This window comes from Diabrotica virgifera, chromosome 1 (genome assembly GCF_917563875.1).
Source record: "Diabrotica virgifera virgifera chromosome 1, PGI_DIABVI_V3a".
Taxonomy (NCBI): Eukaryota; Metazoa; Arthropoda; class Insecta; order Coleoptera; family Chrysomelidae; genus Diabrotica; species Diabrotica virgifera.
Genome location: NC_065443.1, coordinates 278413350 through 278437606, shown reverse-complemented (window position 1 = coordinate 278437606; position 24257 = coordinate 278413350). Strand labels below are relative to the sequence as shown.

Sequence of the window (24257 nt, the reverse complement as noted above, 5' to 3'; positions counted from 1 at the left end):
TTATTCTCTTCGCTTCCTTATGTAATTTTCCAACTGCAAGTGTTATCTTCGTCTTCGCTGTGATGACTGAATCATCTGCATATGTTACTATTTGAAGTTGATCTGTAATAATGTTTTTCTACGAGCGTGCAAAAATGTCTACTTTCGCGGACGCATTTCAACAAAAAGTTCAGCGAACACGAGCAAATTTGCGTCAAATACAACGTACAACATAAATTTTTATTGATGTGGATCCACCTTTACATAAAAAAGTTGATATCGGTTGTAATTAGAAACTTACTTTCTAGGTAGTGCCGGTTTAAACGCACTATGTGAGGGTGGAGGCCGCTTTCTCTTCAATTCACTTATTGATAACATTTTATGGCATCCATGAATAAGTCCTTGCCAAGTCCCATAGCCACAAACAGATCCTTTATTTTTACCTGTGGTCCATATTTCCACGTAGGCAACCACTGAATTCAATACACCATCAAACTTTTGCTGCAGATACGTAGAAGCCAAATCCGTGGAGAGACAATCGACACCACAGGCACTAACGATATAAATTCCTAAAAACTTGATTGTGTTTTATATTTATTTAAGGAAAACATAGTTAGAGCAATAAAAGCACAGAGAATTAAACTGCGAGGCATGGATATAGAAAATGTATGCTCATTTTCATAGTTGATTTATTCGTGAACATTTATTTACATTTATATTAGACATTTCTTTAGTATTTACATAGTTGTGCAAGGATTTACTCAAACTTCTTTTTTGTACGTATACCGGGTGGAAGAAAAGGAATGTTTTTCTTATGTTAAGTTTGAAACACGCTGTAGAGAGGACGAGGTACAAATCAGAGTATAGATCGGAATCATAGTGTAGTCTTATGTTTTGTGAACATTTTGTTTTTTAAATCACCCTGATATCTTTAGAAATAAAGAAAATAACAAAGTTAATAGAGAGATTTTGCACCTCTTATTTTTCAATTCCGTTATGGTTATCGTTATACTACGTCTGCGCAGTAGCGAATATATGATCGTTATTATAAGGGATTCCGTAATTTACGGAGATTTAAAGTAGTGCTTATCGTTATCGTTATAGTAATGGTTAAATTGCTTTGTTGCCAGAATGTAAAAAAATCAATAAAATTACATTTACATAGATTCTAATTTTGATGACCTATAAATTAAAATATCAAAAACTGTTCAAGTATATTGCTTAAAATTACAATAACGTTGTGAAGTGATGTTATGTTTAAATAACGATAACGATGACACTAAAAACCTACTTGACAGGCTGCAAAAACTCTCCTTTTTAACGTTGCCGTAATCGTTATGCTTAATAAAGTTAACCATAGCGGAGCCAAAATCAGCGGTTTTTTAAGAGGTGCAAAATCTCTCTATTAGGTGATTTTACTACGTAACATGTGTGTTAACTAAGACAAAACTAAATTAACAATAAAAAATAACAGTTAACAATACTTCAAAAACAGAAAGGCACATAACGTAAACTGTTCTTATCGACACCTTTAAGAGTTATTTGTCGACCAGGTAAGCGGTATGCACAGCGTAACATAAGAGAGATGAGATTGTTTAATGGAGGCTCCGTGATATTTTGAGGTGGAATTTCCCTAAAGGTAATACGGATTTGAAGTCGAAGTGGATACTCTTTAAATTGCGAGAGGTACATTACACATATTCATTTTCTTTGAACACTCTTTTCCTTCCGCACTATATATAGGAAATAATTTCATCTTATTGGTAGGATAAGACATGACCTCGCAGTCGTCAGTTAAAACACATATTAAAGAGTAAAACCGTCTAGTTTCTTTGTTATTAAAGATATCAAAGAAATTTAAAAAATAAAAAGTTCTCAAAATATGAGACTACAGCATAGTAGTACCAGTACCTATCGATGCATAACCACTTTTTTACCTTTTACTCCCTACAGGTTGTCTCAAACTTTTGTTTTGGTTAAAACACATGTTAAACTAAAAAACCGTCTATTTTATTTGTTTTTAAAGATATCAGGCACATTCAAAAAACAAAATGTTCACAAAACATAAGACTACAATGCGATTGCGATGTATACTCAGATCTGTACCTTGTCCTCGCTACCTTTTCCACCTTATCTTCCACCAGGTATAAGTACAAAAAAGAAGTTTGAGTATTTCAAACTATTGAGTGTTCAAAAGTTATTTAATGTGGATAGTTTTATCTGAAGAGCACTGTATATATATCAGGCAAGTACTACTCAGAGAAGCTTAGGACTACTCGACATAGGAATATTGGTCCGAAATGGATACAGAAGGTGTACTTAAATAAAAAATGAATAACCATTTTCAATTTCGTTGCAACACGAAACTACAGCCGCATTAGTTCAATCAGAGAGTGCAGCAAGCACTTCTACCAGTTTCGAAACTTATTAGTCTCTCATCAGGAGGCACATATGCTGCTCTCTCTGACCCAACCAGGACAAACCCCGGCGTGCAGTTACGGATTGCAACGAACGAAATGGCAGGAATGCCCTAGCGGCAACTGCTAGCAAAAGACTAAGAAAAGGCTGTACTTAAATACTTCCGGGGGAATAAATTTAAAACAGTTCAAGTTCGTGGAGAGAATGGAGAATAAAATCTCAGACATATTTCCTTCAGACGCAAAAAAGGCTTGATTCTCCCCAATTCTTTTCAAAATCTACATTCAGGAAGCATTAAACAACTGGAGGAGAAAATGCAAAGGGATGGGAATAGAACTTGGGAACAAATACATAACAAGTGATTATGGCAGACGGTGAGGAAGACATGGATTATATGATTCTAAAGTTAACGGAAGAATACGAAAATTGGGTACTCACCGTCAACATTAACAAAAACAAAACTGAATATCTTACAATAAAGAACGAAGAAAGAGACTCGATTAGTGATTTTAAAAAAAGCGAAGAATTTAAATACCTAGGGACAGTGATAGCGAAGAAAGAAACATCGGCAGAAAATACATTATCAATACATTTCTTTGTAGGGATAAGAAAAACCAACCGGTTATAACCCAAAACCGGTTTTTTTATTCAATAATAATCGGTTTTTCCGGTTGTTTTTGGTCCCGGTTATAACCGGTTTTTTCTTTTTACAGTAATAACCGGTGAAAAATCGGATAAGTTACTAATTCTGGAAAAACTATTGAATTCATGGAAAAAATCGGGAAATTTTTCGCCCCGAGAGCGCGACGAAGAAATTTTAAGCTAACTAAAATCAAAACTGATTTGACAACACTGATCACTGATTTCTATTTTTGATATTTCGATCCCAATTGGGTACGGTCCGAACACCTTTTATATATCGATTTATGATATTGGTATCTATAATATGCATTTGATAGTATCGATATGATTAATATTTATATCGATCTGAATGGAGTATCGCAAACTAAAGTGCAATGTAAATGTCACATTGTAACCTAATGGGTATTGGTTGGCTATTGATTTAAAAAACCGAATTTTGGTATTTGGAACAACCGGTTTTTTTGGACAGTTATAACCGCCAGTTTAAACCATAAATATAAAATCCCGCTATAACCGAAAACCGCTGTTTTGTCAAAAACCGCCATACCTATTTCTTTGGTTTCCTAAAAATTAGTTTACGAAGAAAAATGACAATCTACAAGTAGAACCAATTTTGGCTTACGGATTTCTCTCTCTCTCTCTCTCTCTCTCTATCTCTCTCTCTCTCTCTCTCTCTTGTCCTTTCCTCATTACTGAGGATCGTGATTTCTTCCAATATTCCTAACAATGTTTCTCCATTGGTCTCTATCTTCAGTTGCTCTAAGAGCTTCGCAGAATGAGTTTCCAGCTGAATTCTTTATTTGGTCGGACCATCTACTTGGTGATCATCCTCTTGATCTTCTCCCCGGAACGTTTCTAGAAACAATTAATCTCTCCAAATTGTCGTCACCTCTGCGAACCACCAGACCAAAGAATTGCAGAATTCGTTGCAGACATATTGTGGACAGCCTTTTTTTATCTAATATTGAGTTAGTTTAGAATGGAAACGTTTGTGCTATGAGCTGTCCAAGGTATGCGCAGCATTCTTCTCCATCACCACATCTCAAAGGCTTCTATATTTTGGCGCTCGCATTCGCGAAGAGTTCAAGTCTATGCTCCGTATAGAAATATTGAGAATACAAAGGCATTCACCAGTCCCATCTTGATATTTTGAGAGATAGATCTGTCTTTCCAAACTTTAGTAAGGCGACTCATCGCATTTTTTGCCATATCAATACGTCTCCGAACTTCTGCTTCACAGTTACCATCTTTAGTTATACTAGACCAGAGATAGACAAAAATGTTTACTATCTGGTATCCCTGTAACATGTTAGTCAGTTGAATAGTGTCGAATCTGTCGACCACCATTATATTTGTCTTAGCTTTATTGATTTTCAGACCAAATTTATTGATTTCGTACTCAACTCTTCACAGAAGATCACTTGCTCATTTGCTGCTATAAGTGTAGTGTCATCAGCACATCTTAAATTTGAGATTTTCCTACCAGTTACAGTTACTCCATCTGTTACCTGTTATACATCTGTTATACTGTTACTACCAAACCATCCTCATGGCATGTTCACCATAAATGTTAAATAAGTCAGGTGACAACACGCATCCTTGTCTAACACCTCTCTCGGTCTTGAATTGGTTTGAGAACTTCTGATCTAGTCGTACTGTCGCTATATTGGACTGGTACAGATTTTTAATAAGTGTCGCCAGGTGCATTGGTGCGCCCATTTCTATTAAAATTGACCACAGATTTATCCAGCTTACACAATCAAATGCCTTTTGGCAATCAACGAAGCATATAAACATAAGTACTTGGAATTCTCTAGACTTTTCAATAAGCTATCTCAGGTTCAGGATTTGTTCCCTTGTACCTTTACCCTTTACAAAACCTTTACCTAAATCCTTACGGATTTGAATGTTGGAAAATAACGATGAAAGAGAAGAAAAAACTTGCAGTGGTGTGGTAGAAATGGACAATCTCAGAAGAGCGTGTCGGATATCTAGACTTGATCATATCCCAAATGAAGAAACAGGAAGAAGAACAGGAATAATTTACATTACAGTATAGTACAATGGGATCCAAACAACTTTTATGGTACGGGCATGCAATGCGAATGAATGACGAACGATGGCCAAACAGGCCTTAACCTATGTTTCATGGAATAGAATAAGGAGATGAAGACCAGCATTAGTATCTTCTTCTTTAAGTGCCATCTCCGCGGCGGAGGTCGGCAATCATCATATCTATTCGTATGTTAGAGATGGCTGCTCTGAAAAGTTCATTTGATGTACATCCGTACCACTCTCTCAGGTTGCGCAGCCACGATATTTTGCGTCTCCCTATGCTTCTCTTTCCTTGAATCTTTCCCTGCATAATCAATTGGAGCAAGCTGTATCTCTCTCCACGTGTAATATATCCGAGATATTCCAATTTTCTTGTTTTGATGGTATTTAGGATTTCCATTTCTTTATTTCTTCTTTCTCAGAACCTCTTTGTTTGTAACGTGTTCTGTCCACGATATTTTCAGGATTTTTCTGTACACCCACAGCTCGAATGATTCTAGTTTTTTCATTGATGCAGCATTCAAGGTCCAAGCTTCCATTCAATAAAACAGAGTCGAGAAGACGTAGCACCTAGCCAATCTAACTCTTAGCTCCAACTTCAAATCTCTTGTGCAGAGCACTTTCCTCATTTTGTTAAAATTTGCTCTAGCCTTTTCTATTCTGATTTTGATTTCCTGTAAGTAATCTCCTGTGGAGTTGATCATTGTTCCAAGGTATGCATATTGATCGACTCGTTCGATATTGGATCCGTTTATGATGAGATTTTCGTTATTTCTTTGAGTATTCGATATTCTCATAAACTTTGTCTTCTTGACATTCATTGTTAGCCCATATTCTTGTCCAAACTCTGCTATTCTGGTCACCAGCCTCTGAAGATCCCCAATATTTTCAGCTAAGATGACAGTGTCATCCGCATATCTAATATTGTTAATGGGAACTCCATTTACCTTTATTCCAGCTGTTTCACCCCCAAGAGCTATTTTCAAGATCTCTTCCGAGTAGGCATTAAAAAGAACCGGCGACAACACGCATCCCTGTCTCAGTCCACGTCTGATTTCAATTTCCTCTGACAGCTGATCGTTAACACGTACTTTTGCTCGTTGCTTATAGTATAAATTCGATATAATCCTGAGGTCATTGTAGTCCAGCTTCTTTGATTCCAGGACATGCATTAATTGTTCATGTCGTACTTTGTCGAATGCTTTATTATAGTCAATAAAACACCCATATATATCTTGATTGACGTCCAGGTACCTTTGTATAAGTATGTTAAGTGAAAAAAGAGCTTCACGAGTTTCCAGGCCTTTGCGAAACCCAAATTGCGTATCATTAATGTCTATGTTCAGTTTATGATATATTCGGTTATGGATGACTTTCAGTAGCAACTTTAGCACATGGGACATCAAACTAATGGTGCGGTAGTCGACGCATTCTCTTGCGTTTTTCTTTTTAGGGAGGCAAATAAAGATCGACGTCAACCATTCTTTGGGTTAGTATGGACAGAAGCATTATGCGGAATAATGATGGAGAGCATTAGTATGTAGAGAAGCAATCAGAGGAATAATGATAGATAGAGATAAATTAGGAGGAATGGACTGACCGGAAAATAATTCTGGTAAATACGAATACGAAAAACATACTGAAAATACTAAAATGTGCTAAAAATACCTTTTTCTTTAGCAGCAACATCGTATTTTGCTGGAAGTGAATCTATAAAACTAGGTTCACCACTTACATCTAAATGGTGAGTTCCAGCTTTAATACACGCTTCTACTACCGGAAAGCCCATCAGTCTGTATGGTCCACAGCAATTTAGGATGACTTTTGCTTTTTGTGCCATTTCATTTAAAGATGTTTGATTTTTTATATCGGCCAGTATAATTGGAGTTTTGGATAAATCTTCTCCTAAAACGTATGAAATATAATTAGTTACAACTACAGTCAGAAATACTTAATCTATTTATACGGTTTGTAAACATTTTCTGTACTATACTACAATCACAATAATGATGCACTTGAAACAAAACAAACCAAAACACGTTTAATGTTATGAAAAACACTCTCAAATCATAATTTACAGTGACTTTCAAAGTTTATACATTGTAAATCATAATTCGGGAGTGATCCTCGTAACATTCAACGTATCTTTGTTTTATTTATTTCTTGTGCATCTTTATTGTGATTTTTGTATAGATAGCTTAAACCAGCGTTTCTCAACGTTTTACCATTTGCGCCCCAATTTTACATAATTATTTTCACCGCGCCCCCCCCCCCCCCCGTTCAATAACAATATATCTATGCAATAATAATATACCTTGAGCAGCATGAGACCTAATAAACTAAAAAGACATTGGGAAACGCTTCATAGTGAGTACATTAACAAACCCCGAGAATTCTTCGAGTTAAAATTAAAATGGCGTGAAAAGCAAAAATTAGTTTTAATAAAAACTTTGACTGTGAATGAAATAGCTTTACTAAGTCTGATATTAAATAGCCAGATCTACAAAGTCTAACACTATTGGTGAAGATCTTATATTACCAACTGCAGTCAAAATTGTAGAAACTGTGTTTGGAGATAATTTTGCTAAAAATTTGGGGTGTATACCTCTATCAAATGATACTGTTGCCCGCCGAATTGGTGATATAGCTGAATATGTACAGGATCAGCTAATCAGGAAGTTGCGTGAAAAGCTGTTTTCGATTCAGCTTGATGAGGCAACAGTAGCAATAAATATGCTCATTTTATTGCCTACGTTCGATTTTGTGATGGCAGATCAGTAGTAGAACTACTCTTCTGCAAACCAACAGAATTGATAGCAAAGTCGCTTGAATTATTTGCTATGTTAAATGATTATATAAATGAGATTATATAAAAATAGAGACACTGTATGATCAACAGAGAAGCTCTGGCTTGAAAATTGTGCTAACTACGGTTGTAAAAATAGTTAATTATCTACATAAAAATGAGACCTTTGAAAACTAGAATCTTTTCTGTACTTTGCAAAGACATGGATGCAGTACATTCAGCATTATTATTTTATTGTGAGGCAAGCTGGTTATTACGTGGGAAATTTTTACAAAGTGTTTTGAATTAAGACATGAAATCGCCATTTTTTTAGAAGAAGAAAAGAGGCTGCAAGCCTAGATGTTTCACGATGGTTTATTTTTGATGAAATTGAGTTACTTGGTTGATATATTCGAGAAACTAAATATTTTGAACTTACAACTTCAAGGGGTCAGTACACATATATTTGATACGAATGATAAAGTTACCGCTTTCTGTAGAAAATTGAAATTGTGGAGCAGAAATTTAAAGCAAAAAACCTAGAAATATTTGAAAATGTGGATGAATGTTTTAAAACTTACCAGGCTGAAGAACAACACGTGAAAGTTGTTTTTGTAACCATTGAAAATTTTTTAGCAATGCTGACAAAAAATTTTAAAAGATATTTTTTTGCCGACGACCAATTAATACGTACCTAATAGTTATGAGTGGGTCGGGAATCCGTTTCAAATTACACCCGAAGAGCTCTCTACTGCAGAAGAAGAAACCTTCATAGACTTCACAGCAAATGCCCAAATCAAGAAACAGTTTAATATTAGAGCCCTCTTTGAATTTTGGGCAGGGGTAAATGATGAGTTTTCTGCACTGAAAATCAGAGCGTTCCGTATACTATTACCGTTTTCACCATCCTACCTTTGCGAAACAGGATTTTCCGCGATGGCTGCTTTAAAGACCAAATATAGATCGCAGCTAAATATAGAGAAAGAACTGAGAGCGTCTCAGTTCTTCAGCTAAATATAGATTTACATTAAAGTTGTTGATTTAGTATTCAGTGCTCAGAACTATGTATAGCTCCTTGTTCATGGGTATTTTATTTTTTTGTTTGTCAGAATTTTGTTTTGCTTTGATTTTAGTAAATTAGTCAATGTTTTACATAGGTGTTTTTTTAATATTTTCACGCCCCCCCCCCATTGCTAAAAGCGCGCCCCCCTAGGGGGCGCGCCCCACAGGTTGAGAATCACTGGCTTAAACCTTAATTTCAAAGAAACAAACATTTTTCTAATTGATGGATTCGACCGAAACATTTTTTTTATCCTCACTCTTAAAAATAATTAAAAGTTGCTTCTACAATAACACTATCTAAATAAGGAGCTGAATTTTTCTCAAGAATACTGAATTTTTTCTCAAGAATAGTACATAAATTATAGTTCATCTTTGTAATATGATACCGTTTTGGTATATTGTTCCATGGCTAACATCTTTCATGCTTAATGTATTTACTTAAGAGCGTGGGTGCAAAATTTCGGGCCAATGTTTTTTAAATGCATTCATTTTTCCGAATCCTGAAAAAACTAATAAATATTTTTGAAAAATTTAAACGTAGAATGAAAGAATACATTATTACCGAGGGCCGAAAGTCCCTTAGAATAAACATAACGTTACTCAAAAATTAATAACCATTTTCAATTTCGTTGAGTGAGAGTGCAGCAAGCATCTCTACCGGTTTCGAAACTTATTAGTCTCTCATCAGAAGGCACATATGCTGCTCTCTCTGACCCAACCAGGACAGGATGAGAGACTAATAATTTTCGAAACCGGTAGAGGTGCTTGCTGCACTCTCTGATTGAACTAGAATATGTTGCGGCTGTAGTTTAGTGTTGCAACGAAATTGAAAATGGTTATTCATTTTTTATTTACATGTTTACTCTGATTGGAGTATTAACCCTTAAACGCCCAACCTTTTTTAGGTCCCATGTACGCCCAAGGGTGGGTAAAAAATGTCCACCTCAAAAATAGCTAATATATTTATTGAGAGTCGTTGTAAATGGATTAAACTTAAGATTATTATGCTTAATAAACACAGCATCTTCTAAAATATTAATATAAACAATTTACAAACCTTACAACAAAATTACAATGTACATCAAAATTAACATACCAGTAAAAGCCAGTAATTCAGATTTTTCGATTTTCTCCACATTCTTCCTTTCAACCTCCTCATTGGCGGATAATTATGTAGATTATGTAATTATACGTCGATAATTATATGGATTATCTTCCTACCAACGAGAAATTATATAGAAACATTTAGTAACAAGTTTTACCAAGGGTGTACTTTTTATGCCCACCCATATTTAACTCAAGATGCTACTTTTATTTTCAAAAATATCGGTAGAACAAAATTAACATTCAATAAAGGACTGTCTTTTTAACAATAAGTAATTTTTAAAAAAATTTTAAACATGTAATAAATATGTTACAAGGGAATACGCATTAGGTGGACATTTTTTACCCACCCTTGGGCGTTTAAGGGTTAAGGGAACCAATGTCGTTGAAACTTTACCGCGCTGAGCAGATGGGACGTGAATTATAAATTGTAAAATTCCCTCATCTTCTTTAATCTCGGCATCCGTTATGACTTGCAAATTGTATAGAAGCCTCGGAGGTGTAACCAGAGAAGGTTCCCACTCTTTTCAGTCTGGTGGGATGTAGAGTAATATTTTTATTATTATTTTATGTGCTATTAGATTGAAAATTTAGTCTTTCATAAAGTTTCTATTAAATGAGAAATTTGAAATTAAAAATCACACTAAATTTTCTCTACTTTTACACTTATTAAGATAAACATTCTGCGTTTAAGTTTTTCAAAATTACCTGTTAGTTTTCTCAGGATTCGAAAAAAATGAATGTAGTTAAAAATCAATGTCCCGAAATTTTGCGCCTACACCCTTAAATAAACAAAAAATATCAATAATTAATAATTATTTTAAAAAAAGTATTAAAAAATACCTTACCTATCTGTAAACCTACGTTCTCTAAGACAGCTTTAAGTTTTGTTTCTGAACGTCCAGAGATACCCCAGGTTAACTTTTTTTCTTTCGAAAATTTGTAAAGGTATCGAATAGCATGTAGACCTGTGACCCCTGTTGCTCCAAATAGGAGAAGATCCAGACGTTCAGCCATACCTTAAATAAAAAAAACTGTTATCCTCTAATCCTCTGTTAGTCCAAAATATTCACTTCTACTTTTTTAAGATGGATTTTGAAATGCAGATCTTGCTATCTCTATCCTACGTGTATGTTTTTACTCTTTCTATTTGTTGACCGTTCACACCGATTCCTCCAACTCATACATTTTGTTCTCTTAAACTCTGCATTTGTGGCGCCTAGTGTCTCAGGCCCCATTTTTTTGTGTATTGTTTGTAAACTGTTAAAAAAATACCAATTTTGGTTTATTGACTTTTTCTCAAGGGTCTATTGATTCAAATTTTCTTAATAAACAGTAAACTAATTTTGCATTTTATTGCATTCCATCTACATAAAGTAAAATAGATGTCTTACTGCATAATAATTATTAAAAATGAGAACCCTTTTTTACTATTACTACTTTATAATAACTAAAAATGCCGAAAACTCTCGAAATTGCAGAAGCTAACGTGCGTATAAGTCGCCCTAGGCACTCAAGAACCCCCGAGTAATCTGTTTGTATCAATTTTGTGCTGAAAACCGTCGACACTGCAGAAGATGACGCGCCTCAGCAGTGACCCTGGGCACCAGGTGCTCCGGTGGGTCGGTTCTGATGAAATATTCCTATCCAGCGACCCCAAGAACCCCTATAATCTATTACCATGCATTTAGTGCTGAAATCTCTCGAAACTCTAGAAGGTGGCATCCCTTAGCAGTGACCGTGGGCACCAGGTACTCCGGGTGTCGATCCTGATAGCGTATTCGTGTTCAGTGACTCCAAAAACCCCAGCATAACAAAATCTGGCCCTTAACCCATTAACGCCGAGAAAAAAATCTTTTGTTTTCGAGAAAATTTATTAAAAATCGTTAAATGTAACAGTATTCTGTACAAAACGTAACAAGAAAATTTTTTGTAAATGAAATATTTATTGAGAAAAAAAACTGTTCCCACTAGGCGCAAGCCCGGTCGATGTTCGTTAAGGGTTACTTGGTATGAAAATGGCGAAACAGTCAATACAAAGGACCACATCATATTTGTAGCACATTATTGTTCTTCCTCGGCTTAAGAATCCTATGCGTGCGGATCTTATTCTTTTGGTTTCTGGTGCATAAACCACAAAATGATTTAATCCCTCGTACCGAATATCTCCAATTCGAGAGTCATTTCTTGCAGCTGCAGACACTCTTCCTGTTGCTTTCGGTGGGATTTTATATCTTATTGAATACATTTGGATAATATCCCGTGTAAATTCCAATTGGCTAATGTTACGACCAGATTTCCTATACAACTTGGATGCATTTTTAATGTTCGCGTCCAGTAGTATGTAAATATAGGCCAATTCCATTTTTTTAAACGGATTCCAATTCGATACCAAGATACGTGCATCAAATCAGTAACACCTATAATATTATTGTATTTTGAGACAATATTTTTGGCCTCGGAACAACAATGTATTTTTTTCTCCTGCCTTAAAAACCTTTTAACAGGTCTAGTTGCTGTAATCTAAAAAGTTCTGAAAGGCTTGAACCAGCATACTTTGAGTAATCAGACTCTAGAAAATCATACACTGTAGAAATCAAATCCCTTTCTTTGTAAAAATCTGCATTTTGCTGCAGATTGAACATATTTTGGCACAAACAAAACCAACCGTAAATTCAAAAATTTATTGCACTGGAAAATAGGGAAAAAAACTAAATTTGGGTTGTTCATTCAAGAAGAGGTAACCTTGAACTACAAATAGGCCAAATCTTTTCTGCTAAATTTTACCTAACAATATGGTAAATAGACTCAGATGGGTACGCAATTTGTTGGCTCTATATGGTACCCGTATGCGTTAATGGGTTAATATAGTGATTAGTATATGGGTGATTCCATCTCAAATCACTTAATTTTGGATCATAAAAAATTTTGGATCTATGGTTGTCTGAAAATTGGTATATAGCTTCTGCGGGACGTAAAAATAAGATATTTAAGGTCAAAAAATCTTCTTCTTCTTTTTTTTCTCAAAATGTTATTTTATGCGATTTTACAGTGATTTGGTGTTTATTTAAACTATGTAATTTGCCTTTTTTTATCGTAAAGTATCAGTGGAAAACATAATATTTTAATAGAAGGACTTAAAAAATGCCAATATATGACATTATAATAAGTTATTTTGATTCAAAATAAGTTTTTGATCAAATGGTGTAGAAAACGTTAAAATACCGTTTTTTACATTTTCCCCCATTCCCAAAATACATCATAATCCATTTGACTGAAAATTTGCCCACAGATAGCCAAAACATAGGACTTTAAGTGGTTAGAAGGATTTGAATTATATTACAATACCAAAAAAGTTACATAATACATGCAATAGCATAGTCAAAAATATAGGCATCTACTGTAAGTACAATTAACTCGGAAAATATGGACCTCACGACAAAAATTGTTAAAAAGAAATTGTAATAATTGTAAATACGATTTATTTGGAACAATTTCAGTTCGTACCATTTTTGTCGAAAAGTTAAAAATGGCGGAGATATTGAGCAAAACAGGTTCTCCTTTAAAAATCAAGATGGCGGCTAACGTAACGGAGGAATTAATTCGCGATTTTAAATTTAGGCTACTATTGACTCCCCTAAAGAATAATAAAATAAAATTTTGGGCATCTCGGCATGCAACGTCGAAAATGCTATCCCGACTGGACTAATATACTTTTGATATGAGTCTAATATTATTGCATGTAACTTTTTTGGTATGGTAATATGATTCAAATCCTTCTAACCACTTAAATTCTTATGTTTTGACCATCTGTGGGCAAATTTTCAGCCAAATCGATTATGGTATATTTTGGGAATGGAGGAAAATTTAAAAAACAGTATTTTAACGTTTTCTACACTATAAAATTTGATCAAAAACTTGTTTTGAATTAAATAACTTATTATAATGCAATATAATGACATTTTTGAGTCCCTTCTATTAAAATATTATTGTTTCCACTGATACTTTACGATAGAAAATGCAAATTTGTTTAAATAAACACCAAATCACTGTAAAATCGCATAAAATAACATTTTGAGAAAAAAGAAGAGTAAGATTTTTTGACCTTAAATATCTTATTTTTACTTCCAGCAGAAGCTATACACCAAGTTTTAGAAAAATCGGAGATCCAAAAGTTTTTGCCTGAGGGATTTGACATGGAATGTACCATATGCATTTTGGATGGATTTCATGCACTTTAAAATGCTATTATGCATTTCCACCAAAGGTGGACACATAAGTGGACATAGGTGGACAGTTGTTGACACATAAAAATAGAACCACGTGCAGTTCTAATAAATTTTGCACACAAAAATGTTTTGTATAATAATTGTAATAAAAATAATTTTCTGCGTAGCAAAAGATTTGTAAAACAATCACTTATTTAGTCATTTTGCGACTGCTTTTAAAAATCATAACCGTTCGAAAAAAAAAAAAAAATTGGCATTAGGCGAAGCAACGAGGCACTAAAAAGCCCAAAGCCTAGGAATTTTGTGCAGTAAGATGAATCGTCATGCAACTTTTTGCATTTGATTCAGGACAGTGTCAGGAAAGTTTGTGAACTAAATTGATCTCCGGAAAATGCATTCAACGGAAATGAGTTCAATTTTTATACTCGAGGGTTTTGGAGGTCGTTGAACACGAATTTCATCTCGACGATAGACTCCAAGGTACCTGGTGCAAAGGGTGGAATTCGCCGCCTGAAGTTTTATGGAACCTTTAGTTAGAGGTTTTGGGGGTCGCTGAGCACGAACTTCATGACTACGATGCACTTCGAGGTACCTGGTGCCCAGGGTGGAATGCGTTGCCTGGAGTTTTCTGTTATAATCATTTAAAATCAGTCCATAACCATTACTCTAGGATTTTAGGGGTCGCTGAGCACGAATTTCACGACGGCGATGGTCTCCGAGGGACCTGATGCACAGGGTAGAAGTCGTCGCTTGGAGTTTTTTTTATAATCATTCAAAATTAGTCAATTCTATTACTCGGAGGTTTTGGGGGTCGCTGAGCACGAATTTCATGTCGGCGATGGTCTTCAAGGTAGGTACCTAATGCCCAGGGTGGAACGTGTCAACTGAAGTTTTATGTTATAATCATATAAAATCAGTCAATAACCATTACGCGGGCATTTTGCTGGTCGCTGACCACGAATTTCATGACGAAGATGGTCTTATGAGGTATTTCCCTAACAACACAAAACATTCCAGGAATGTACTATGGAATGTACTATGGAATGTCATGGACATTCAAGGAACATTCGGTGAACATCTGATTAAATTGTTGGTGGAATGTTACCACAAGACATTCTATGAACATACTACCAATGCCCTATATTTTAAGTGAGGCCATTTACTATTTAATTTACGTTCATTTTTAAATTTGCCGCGCGTGTTCTATGTAAGTAGGGTCGCGTGCCGCGTGGTCATCACATTTTCACATTTCATGATAACCTAAATATTTATGATTGGATGTAAAATGGAAATTAGAATTAGAATTAGTGGCTTTTTTGCTGTTCTGTATGTTAGTTTTGCTCTGACTGGATCTCTTTTGTTTAAACAATTATGTAAGTATTATAAAATCCGTTTTCAATTTTCTTTATTCTTTATGAAACGAATTATTTATGCATATTATAACCTGTAAATAGTTTTCTAAATCTAAATTTCTTTAGATTTTTAATTGTAAAGAATAGAAAAATTACCATTCATTTTAATTTTTTTTAGAATCAGCTGAAAGTGTTCTACAAAAAAAACAGGAAGGAAACGTAGCCCTTGTGGCTATGAAAGGCAAAAGAAAGATATATATAAAAAGTGTATGGGCTAGTTGGAAGAAACTCCACATTGTCGATGCATAACACGTTATTACTTTATAAACAAATATTAAGACCTGTATGAACTTATGGATGCCCACTATGGGGGTGTACTTACTAGACCAAGTAATATAAAAATTATACAAAGATTCCAGAACAAAATACTGAGAAATATTGTAGATGCTCCTTGGTATGTGACAAACAGTGATCTCCATAAGGACCTAGAAATGGAACCTGGATATAATCATCAAGAAGATGGCAGGAAGTAACAAGCAACAACTTTATAAGTACGAGAATATTGAGGAAATCCAGCTCCTCGATACTACTAGGCAAACTAGAAGATTGAAGAGGACAAAGCCTTTTGAACTAGTTTGAGTGATAGGTGATAGTGAAAAGCAGAGCATAGTGCTTGTGTGCCTGTCTATGTTAAAATAGTGCACGATCTTGTTAAATTAGATAAGAGACTCTATGGGGTAAGCTCTTCATTTTAAGGAACAGTAGTGATTTAGGTTAAATTAAAATTGCTCATTGGTCAGTTATGACCAGATTGTAATTGTAATGTACAATTCAATACAATGAATCATCATCATAGTAATGATTATGGAAAAAAATATATGACAGGATTTTGTGCAATAAAAATGTTTATATTTATCAAGGATGTATTATTATTTGGTATGGCCACATATACTTCTGGTATATCGTCGGTGATGTGACAATACCTCCTATCTGGTTTTTCATAAATTTTGTGGGAGACGAAAAACCATTTTTAGGGTTATCTCCTGTTTTCACATGTAAATTTTGACATGTTTTGTAGTAAATAGATAGTTGAATTTACTACAAAACATGTCAAAAAATATCATTTATAAAAACAGAAGGTGACTGTAAAAACAAGAATGTGTGTGTACTTCTATTATTATGATTTCAACGAAATTAATATACTTAACAGGTTATTTGTATTTTATTTAAATATTAAACTAACTTTTTTACCTACCACTTTTAAAAATTTTTTATTAAAACGATACCAAAAATAAAAAAAAATATGTATCGTCCGGGATTTGAACCCGGGACCTCTCGGTCTCCGATCACACGCTCTACCACTGAGCTATATTCCCTTTGCTTTGACAGGTTATTACGGTTGAAAATTTAGTAGTAACGTTTGTTGAGTTTTGGTTGTTTATAACCGATTATTTTGTCCTTGGAGGATGTATAATTTGTATGTTTGGATGTATATGCTTTTTGTGTGAGTCAGTGAGAGAAGATTTTTGTTGTAGAGTTTTTTGTTTTGAACGCCTTGTTAGCAAATCAACAACGTTCATTCTTTTCAATAAACATTTTTCAGAAAGCACTTTGGTCGGCGATTTGGATTCCCAGTTTTTTTAATTGAAATGGTACTTTTTCAATCCTTTGGTGGGATGTACTGGGAATTCTCTCATTGAGGTATCCGTTGGTGTGCTGGAAATTTGGGGCACGTAAAGATTTGTCTTGGAAAATCCTCTAGAGATTAATTCGATGTTTATTGATGGCCAGGCTGAGAGTCGTGTAATAGACCCTTTTGTATGTTAAAGGTAAGCTGAAGTCATTTTTGTTCAGTTTATTGGTTCTCAGTTTTAAGAAGTTAGTTCAGTTATTTTTATTTTCTTTTTCTTTTGCTAGGGTGTTCCGGTAGTACAAAATTGTATGTATTTATCGATCCTGTTTAAAGAAGTAATAGAAGTACATTTATTTACCAGATTTACATTTATTCAGTATATTGGAAATAATAAATTTGGCAGATTTATTTAGAAGTTCGATATTTGACGTGACATTTTGACAAAATTTAAGGAAGATTGCAGTGTGTTTATCCAGGCAAATGATTTTTTTTATTGAAGGAAATAAGGACGGTAATAGATTTTATTTTATTTTATGGGAGAAAACAAGAAAGAACAAGGTACAATTTAGATTGGGTTAAGGGGTCTAAAAAGGGGACTAAAATACAATGATTTTTATATTTATGTGAAGGAAACAGCTGGTTCTGGTTTATTTTTTTTAATTAATTACTTACTTTTGTTCTTATTAACTATTGCAATCAAAATTAATATTTGTATGTAAAAAGGGACTTAAAATTTTGTTGACATTATATTCTCTATAGTTATCTAGTGTTTTATTTGAACTGTCATGTCTCATGCTCATCTAAATCAAACCAACTAATTAAAAATAATAATTCCGACTGAGAAATAGCTGTGGTACATTTTTGGCGCCCAACGTGGGGCTTTTCAACCACCCGAGATTTTTATTTTTTTTTTTTAGATAGTTCAAGTAAGACATAGGTTACGTAGAGTTACAGAAGTTGAAAATTAATAATCAAAAGTTAAATGTACTTTTATTTAAAGTGAGGTAGAGGTTTTCTTGTCTTATTTTTTTTTGTGTATTTTAATTTCTCTAAAAGAAAATGTCGTTTAAACTTGATGTTGACCGTTTGGTCAAAGACGAACTTGAAGTTGAGTTGCAAATGAGAGGTATTATTTTGACTAATTGTAAGGTAGAAGAGTTAAAGAGTACTTTGCGTAGTTGCCTTGTTTTAGAAAAATTTGGCAAAATCCCTAACTTTGATTTACCTCCTGATATTCCTGCTGAGTTGACAAGTTGTGAAAATAAATTAAAAGAGATTCTGAATATTATTAATGCTTTTACAGGTACTGCAAACCAAATAAGAAGGATTGAGACTAAGTTTGCACATCTTTCAGGTAGATTGAACCGTATTCACAGTACAGACACTGATGAAATGTCAAAGCGTTCTGCATTGTTAAAGAAATTGATGGATTTGATAGGTGAATATACTACTAAGTCTAATGTTTTGAAAACTAGTAATGTTGTTTCTGTAGAGATGCCTACTGATCCTAATTTTTATCATCATATTGATTTATCAGGTCTTAATTTAAATGACCCTAATGGTAATTCTACCCCTACTCGAAATATTTCTGCACCGAATGTGAGTAACCAAACAAATCAAACTTCGAATTCAACAGTTAATCCCATTGTTTTCTTGCCATCTAATAGTGACTTTCCTTCAGAACCTGTATATAAGTGGGGAATTAAGTATTCTGGTAAACCACAAAATTTTTCTGTTTTTCTTGAAGAAGTTGAGGAGTATTGTAGGTCACGTAATGTAAATAAAATTCAGTTATTTTCTTGTGCTAGAGATTTATTTACTGGTAACGCTTTAGGTTTTTATAAATTGTATAGGAACTATGCTAGCAACTGGGATAGTTTAGTGAGCTTAATGAAGGAAGAATTTACCCTTTCTGCAGATGAGATCTGGCAGGATATTCTTCATACTACTCAGGAATCTAACGAATCTATTGGTATGTTTGTTGCCAAGATGACCAGTAAGTTCGAACAAATGCCAACACCAGTTCCGGACAGTTTAAAAATGCAGGTGTTACTTAAAAACATTTTACCTTTTTATCAGGAAAGATTAACTTTAGTCGAAGTAAAGACTCCTTTTGATTTAATTGACTTGTGTCGAAAAATTGAGAAAACTCGAATTAATATTGAGTCGTTTAAGCCTTCTTCTAGTAGTAGAGCTAATTCTTCTCGTCATCACGTTGTACAAGAAGTAGAGGCGTTTGTACCTAAATGCTGGCGCTGTAATGAGTATAGTCACGTGGTTAAGGACTGTAAGAGGCCAAAACGTGTGTTTAGATGCTTTGGTTGTAACAAAGAAGGTTTTACTAAAAATAATTGTCCTCAATGTAATTCACAGAATCGTAGCAATAATTTTATCTCGAATCGGAATAGACAGTTAAAGGTCGAAAAGGAAGAAGGTAGTGATAATTTTTATTCATTTAAGTTAGTTTTAGATTATATTTTAGCACAGAGTAATGACAGTGAATGTCCTTATGTAGAAGTTGATATCTTAGGTAAGACAGTATTCGGTTTATTGGATTGTGGAGCCAATAAAGTTTTTGTAAATATGCCTACATGGGAGATTTTACGTAGTTTAGGTGTACATTTAAAAACTGTTCCAGATGGGTCTTGCAGAGTTGCGGATGGTAGTCAGAGTCCTTTATTAGGTGTAGCTTCGGTGCCTATAAAACTTCGTGATGTTGTTAAGGTAATTGATGTTTTCGTTTGGCCACAGTGTAGACACTCTTTAGTACTAGGTGTAGATTTCTGGGTGCGAATGGGTATTGTACCAGATTTACGAAAAGGAGAGTGGTTTTTCTCTTCGGAAGTTATGAGTGTTCCAGTGGTTAATTCGATACAATCGGAATCTGAACTTCTACCAGAGCAACGTAAACAGCTTAACGAACTCGTTGATTCTTATTTTTCTAGTATCGACCCAGACAAATTAACTTGTACTAATGTAGTTCAACACAAAATTGTAGTTAGTCAACAAGAACCAATCAAGCAGAGGTTTTATCCGGTATCACCAATTAAGCAGGGTATGATCAACAAGGAGCTGGAGAAAATGCTGAAGCTTGGTGTTGTCGAACAGTCACACAGCGGATGGTCTTCACCAGTGTTGCTGGTACCTAAAAAGAATGGGGAATGGCGTTTTTGCGTTGATTTTAGGAAAGTAAATCGTGTTACTGAGCGTGATGCTTATCCTTTACCCTATATAAATAGCATTTTAAGTAAGTTAGGTGGAGCTAGATATTTGTCAACAATGGACATTAAGAGTGCCTATTGGCAGGTGGGTCTTACTGAAGAGAGCAAGCAGTACACGGCGTTTACTGTGCCAGGGCGTGGACTTTTCCAGTATTGTCGTATGCCTTTCGGATTGCACAACGCTCCAGCTACGTTTCAAAGATTAGTAGATAATCTATTAGGTCCTGAACTCTCTGAGTATGTTTTTGTGTACTTAGATGATATATGTCTGGCTACGTCAACTTACGATAAACATGTCGAAGTCTTGACAGAAATCTTTGCCAGATTGAAAAAAGCCAATTTGACCCTTAATAAAGAAAAATGTTCTTTCTGTGTGTCAGAACTTAAATACTTGGGTTATGTTGTTAACTCTAGTGGTCTGTCTGTAGATCCGGCAAAAGTAGAGGCCATTGTGAATCTTCCACGACCCACCAATGTCACTGAAGTCAGAAGAGTCCTTGGAGTTATAGGATGGTATCGTAAGTTTTTAAATAGTTATTCAGATCTTATTTCACCTTTGTGTAGATTATTACAAAAGAACAAGAAGTTCGTTTGGGACAAAGCTTGTGAGGAAGCTTTTCAGAGTATTAAAGACGCTCTTGTCTCAGCACCTATTTTGTCTAGTCCTAATTTTGACAAACCTTTTTACGTACAAACTGATGCGTCAGCGTATGGTCTTGGAGCTGTCCTTACTCAAAAGTATGATGAAACTGAACATGTAATTTGTTATTTGTCTAGAACTCTAAATAGAGCCGAGAGAAACTATAGCAGTGTTGAGCGTGAATGCCTCTGTGTTTTGTGGGCGTGTGAAACTTTACGAGCTTATCTAGATGGTTATAAGTTCTACGTAATCACTGATTGCTACTCGTTGTTATGGTTGGACAATTTGAAGGACCCTCAAGGACGACTTGGTAGATGGGCCTTACGTCTGCAACAGTTTGACTATGAAGTACTGCATCGCAAAGGTAAGGATCACATAGTTCCTGACACCCTTTCGCGAGCTTTAGAACTACCTGTTGATAGTGTACATATGATAAATTCTGTAGAAATAAGTAATGTTCAAGCAATAAACCCCGAATGTGACGAATATGATTTTTCTTCTACCAGTGATAAATGGTATAAGAAAATGTGTAATAATGTAAATAAAAATCCTTTAAAATTTGTCAGATGGAGACTAGCAAATAATAAGTTGTATAAATATATTGATCAAGATTTTCCGAGTTTAAGAGATGATTGTGAATATTGGAAACTTGTAGTTCCAAAAGATTTTCGAGATAAGATACTTCAGAGGTGTCATGATTCTTGTGTTTCAGGTCATTTAGGTATCTACAAAACATTTCATCGTGTATCTCGCCTTTTCTATTGGCCTTTTATGAAAATGGACATTACGAAATATATAAGGAAATGTGAGGTTTGTTTAAGGACGAAGCCTGAACAGAAAAGTCCTGCAGGACATATGGGACAGGCTGTCGAACCCACAAAACCTTGGGAGATCATCAGTATGGACTTATTTGGACCATTGCCCAGAAGTTCAGCTGGTAATACTTGGATTTTGGTAGTTACTGATAAGTTCAGTAAATTTCCTCTTTTATTCCCTCTGAGAAAGGCAACTGCCACTTCTATAAGTAAAATTTTAAAAGAAAATGTATTTCTTTTGTTTGGTGTTCCCAGAGTCTTAAAATGTGATAATGGAAGTCAGTTCAAAGGTAATATTTTAAGATCTTTTTGTCAAGAGTTTGGAATCAGATTTCTTTTTACTCCAAATTTTACCCCTCATCCAAACCCTACTGAACGAATTAATCGTATCATGAAAACCATGTTGATGGCTTATGTTAAAGATAATCATAGGTTGTGGGATGTTAATTTACCTGAACTAGGTTGTGCTATTAGAACTGCCAAACATGAGGTGACAGGTCAAACACCATACTTCATTAATTTTGGTTGTGAGATGATGACTCATGGAAGTGAATATCATCTAAAAATAGGGAATGAAGAAAATAAACAACGTGTGTATGATCGTTCTAAAAATATGAATAGGTTGAGAGACTGGGTTAAGAAGCGGATTGATAAAGCTTCAGATAACACCAGAGAAAGATATAATTTAAGAAGAAGGGATGTTCATTTTAAGGAAAATGATTTAGTTTGGAAAAAGAACTATGTTCTTTCTGATAAAGCTAATTATTTTACATCTAAGTTTGCTGATAGATTTGTTGGACCTTTTAGAGTAAAGCGTAAGGTTGGTTATTGTACATATGAATTAATAAATGATAATGGTAAGTCTATTGGTCACTGGCATGTGAAAGACTTGAAACCTCACCCACAGAACTCTGATAGCCACGTTGAATCGGATTCTGATGTAGATAGTGTAACATAGTATGTATTTTTAACAAGTTTCTTTGGGATTCAATTCAAAGAAACTTAATTTTCTTTCCGGAAGGAAAGGTGGAGTTATTACGGTTGAAAATTTAGTAGTAACGTTTGTTGAGTTTTGGTTGTTTATAACCGATTATTTTGTCCTTGGAGGATGTATAATTTGTATGTTTGGATGTATATGCTTTTTGTGTGAGTCAGTGAGAGAAGATTTTTGTTGTAGAGTTTTTTGTTTTGAACGCCTTGTTAGCAAATCAACAACGTTCATTCTTTTCAATAAACATTTTTGAGAAAGCACTTTGGTCGGCGATTTGGATTCCCAGTTTTTTTAATTGAAATGGTACTTTTTCAATCCTTTGGTGGGATGTACTGGGAATTCTCTCATTGAGGTATCCGTTGGTGTGCTGGAAATTTGGGGCACGTAAAGATTTGTCTTGGAAAATCCTCTAGAGATTAATTCGATGTTTATTGATGGCCAGGCTGAGAGTCGTGTAATAGACCCTTTTGTATGTTAAAGGTAAGCTGAAGTCATTTTTGTTCAGTTTATTGGTTCTCAGTTTTAAGAAGTTAGTTCAGTTATTTTTATTTTCTTTTTCTTTTGCTAGGGTGTTCCGGTAGTACAAAATTGTATGTATTTATCGATCCTGTTTAAAGAAGTAATAGAAGTACATTTATTTACCAGATTTACATTTATTCAGTATATTGGAAATAATAAATTTGGCAGATTTATTTAGAAGTTCGATATTTGACGTGACATTTTGACAAAATTTAAGGAAGATTGCAGTGTGTTTATCCAGGCAAATGATTTTTTTTATTGAAGGAAATAAGGACGGTAATAGATTTTATTTTATTTTATGGGAGAAAACAAGAAAGAACAAGGTACAATTTAGATTGGGTTAAGGGGTCTAAAAAGGGGACTAAAATACAATGATTTTTATATTTATGTGAAGGAAACAGCTGGTTCTGGTTTATTTTTTTTAATTAATTACTTACTTTTGTTCTTATTAACTATTGCAATCAAAATTAATATTTGTATGTAAAAAGGGACTTAAAATTTTGTTGACATTATATTCTCTATAGTTATCTAGTGTTTTATTTGAACTGTCATGTCTCATGCTCATCTAAATCAAACCAACTAATTAAAAATAATAATTCCGACTGAGAAATAGCTGTGGTAAGGTTACAAGAATTCTCATACATACTGACAAATTTAATAGAACAAGTGAAGTATACAAAAATACTTTAAATATACTTACTATTATTATAAATTATCTTATTCCCGAGGAAGACAAATCCAAAGACACAAAAATTATAATAAATAATACATTTACTAAAAACACTAATATATCCTTTTAATGACTTATTTGC

General features: G+C 34.3%; 2 protein-coding genes across 4 annotated transcripts in view; one reads left to right on the top strand and one right to left on the bottom strand.

Moving 5' to 3' along the window:
• LOC114327598 (saccharopine dehydrogenase-like oxidoreductase) overlaps window positions 1-24257 on the bottom strand; it is a 51782-nt gene that overhangs the window by 26222 nt on the left and 1303 nt on the right. For all 3 annotated transcript variants that reach the window (XM_050642035.1, XM_050642034.1, XM_050642033.1), the window contains exons 2-4: window positions 10894-11064; window positions 6763-6999; window positions 281-548 (exon numbers count right to left, since the gene is read on the bottom strand). In XM_050642035.1, coding sequence (XP_050497992.1) covers window positions 281-548; window positions 6763-6999; window positions 10894-11062 — 674 coding nt within the window. In that variant the 5' untranslated portion in view covers window positions 11063-11064. The remainder of the gene's footprint in view (window positions 1-280; window positions 549-6762; window positions 7000-10893; window positions 11065-24257) is intronic.
• Window positions 17240-23972, top strand: LOC126893435 (uncharacterized). Its single transcript, XM_050663633.1, has 4 exons — window positions 17240-17455; window positions 17544-19789; window positions 21566-23406; window positions 23495-23972. The coding sequence occupies exons 2-3, from the start codon at window positions 18319-18321 to the stop codon at window positions 22891-22893; spliced, it is 2799 nt and encodes a 932-aa protein (XP_050519590.1). The 5' UTR covers window positions 17240-17455; window positions 17544-18318; the 3' UTR covers window positions 22894-23406; window positions 23495-23972.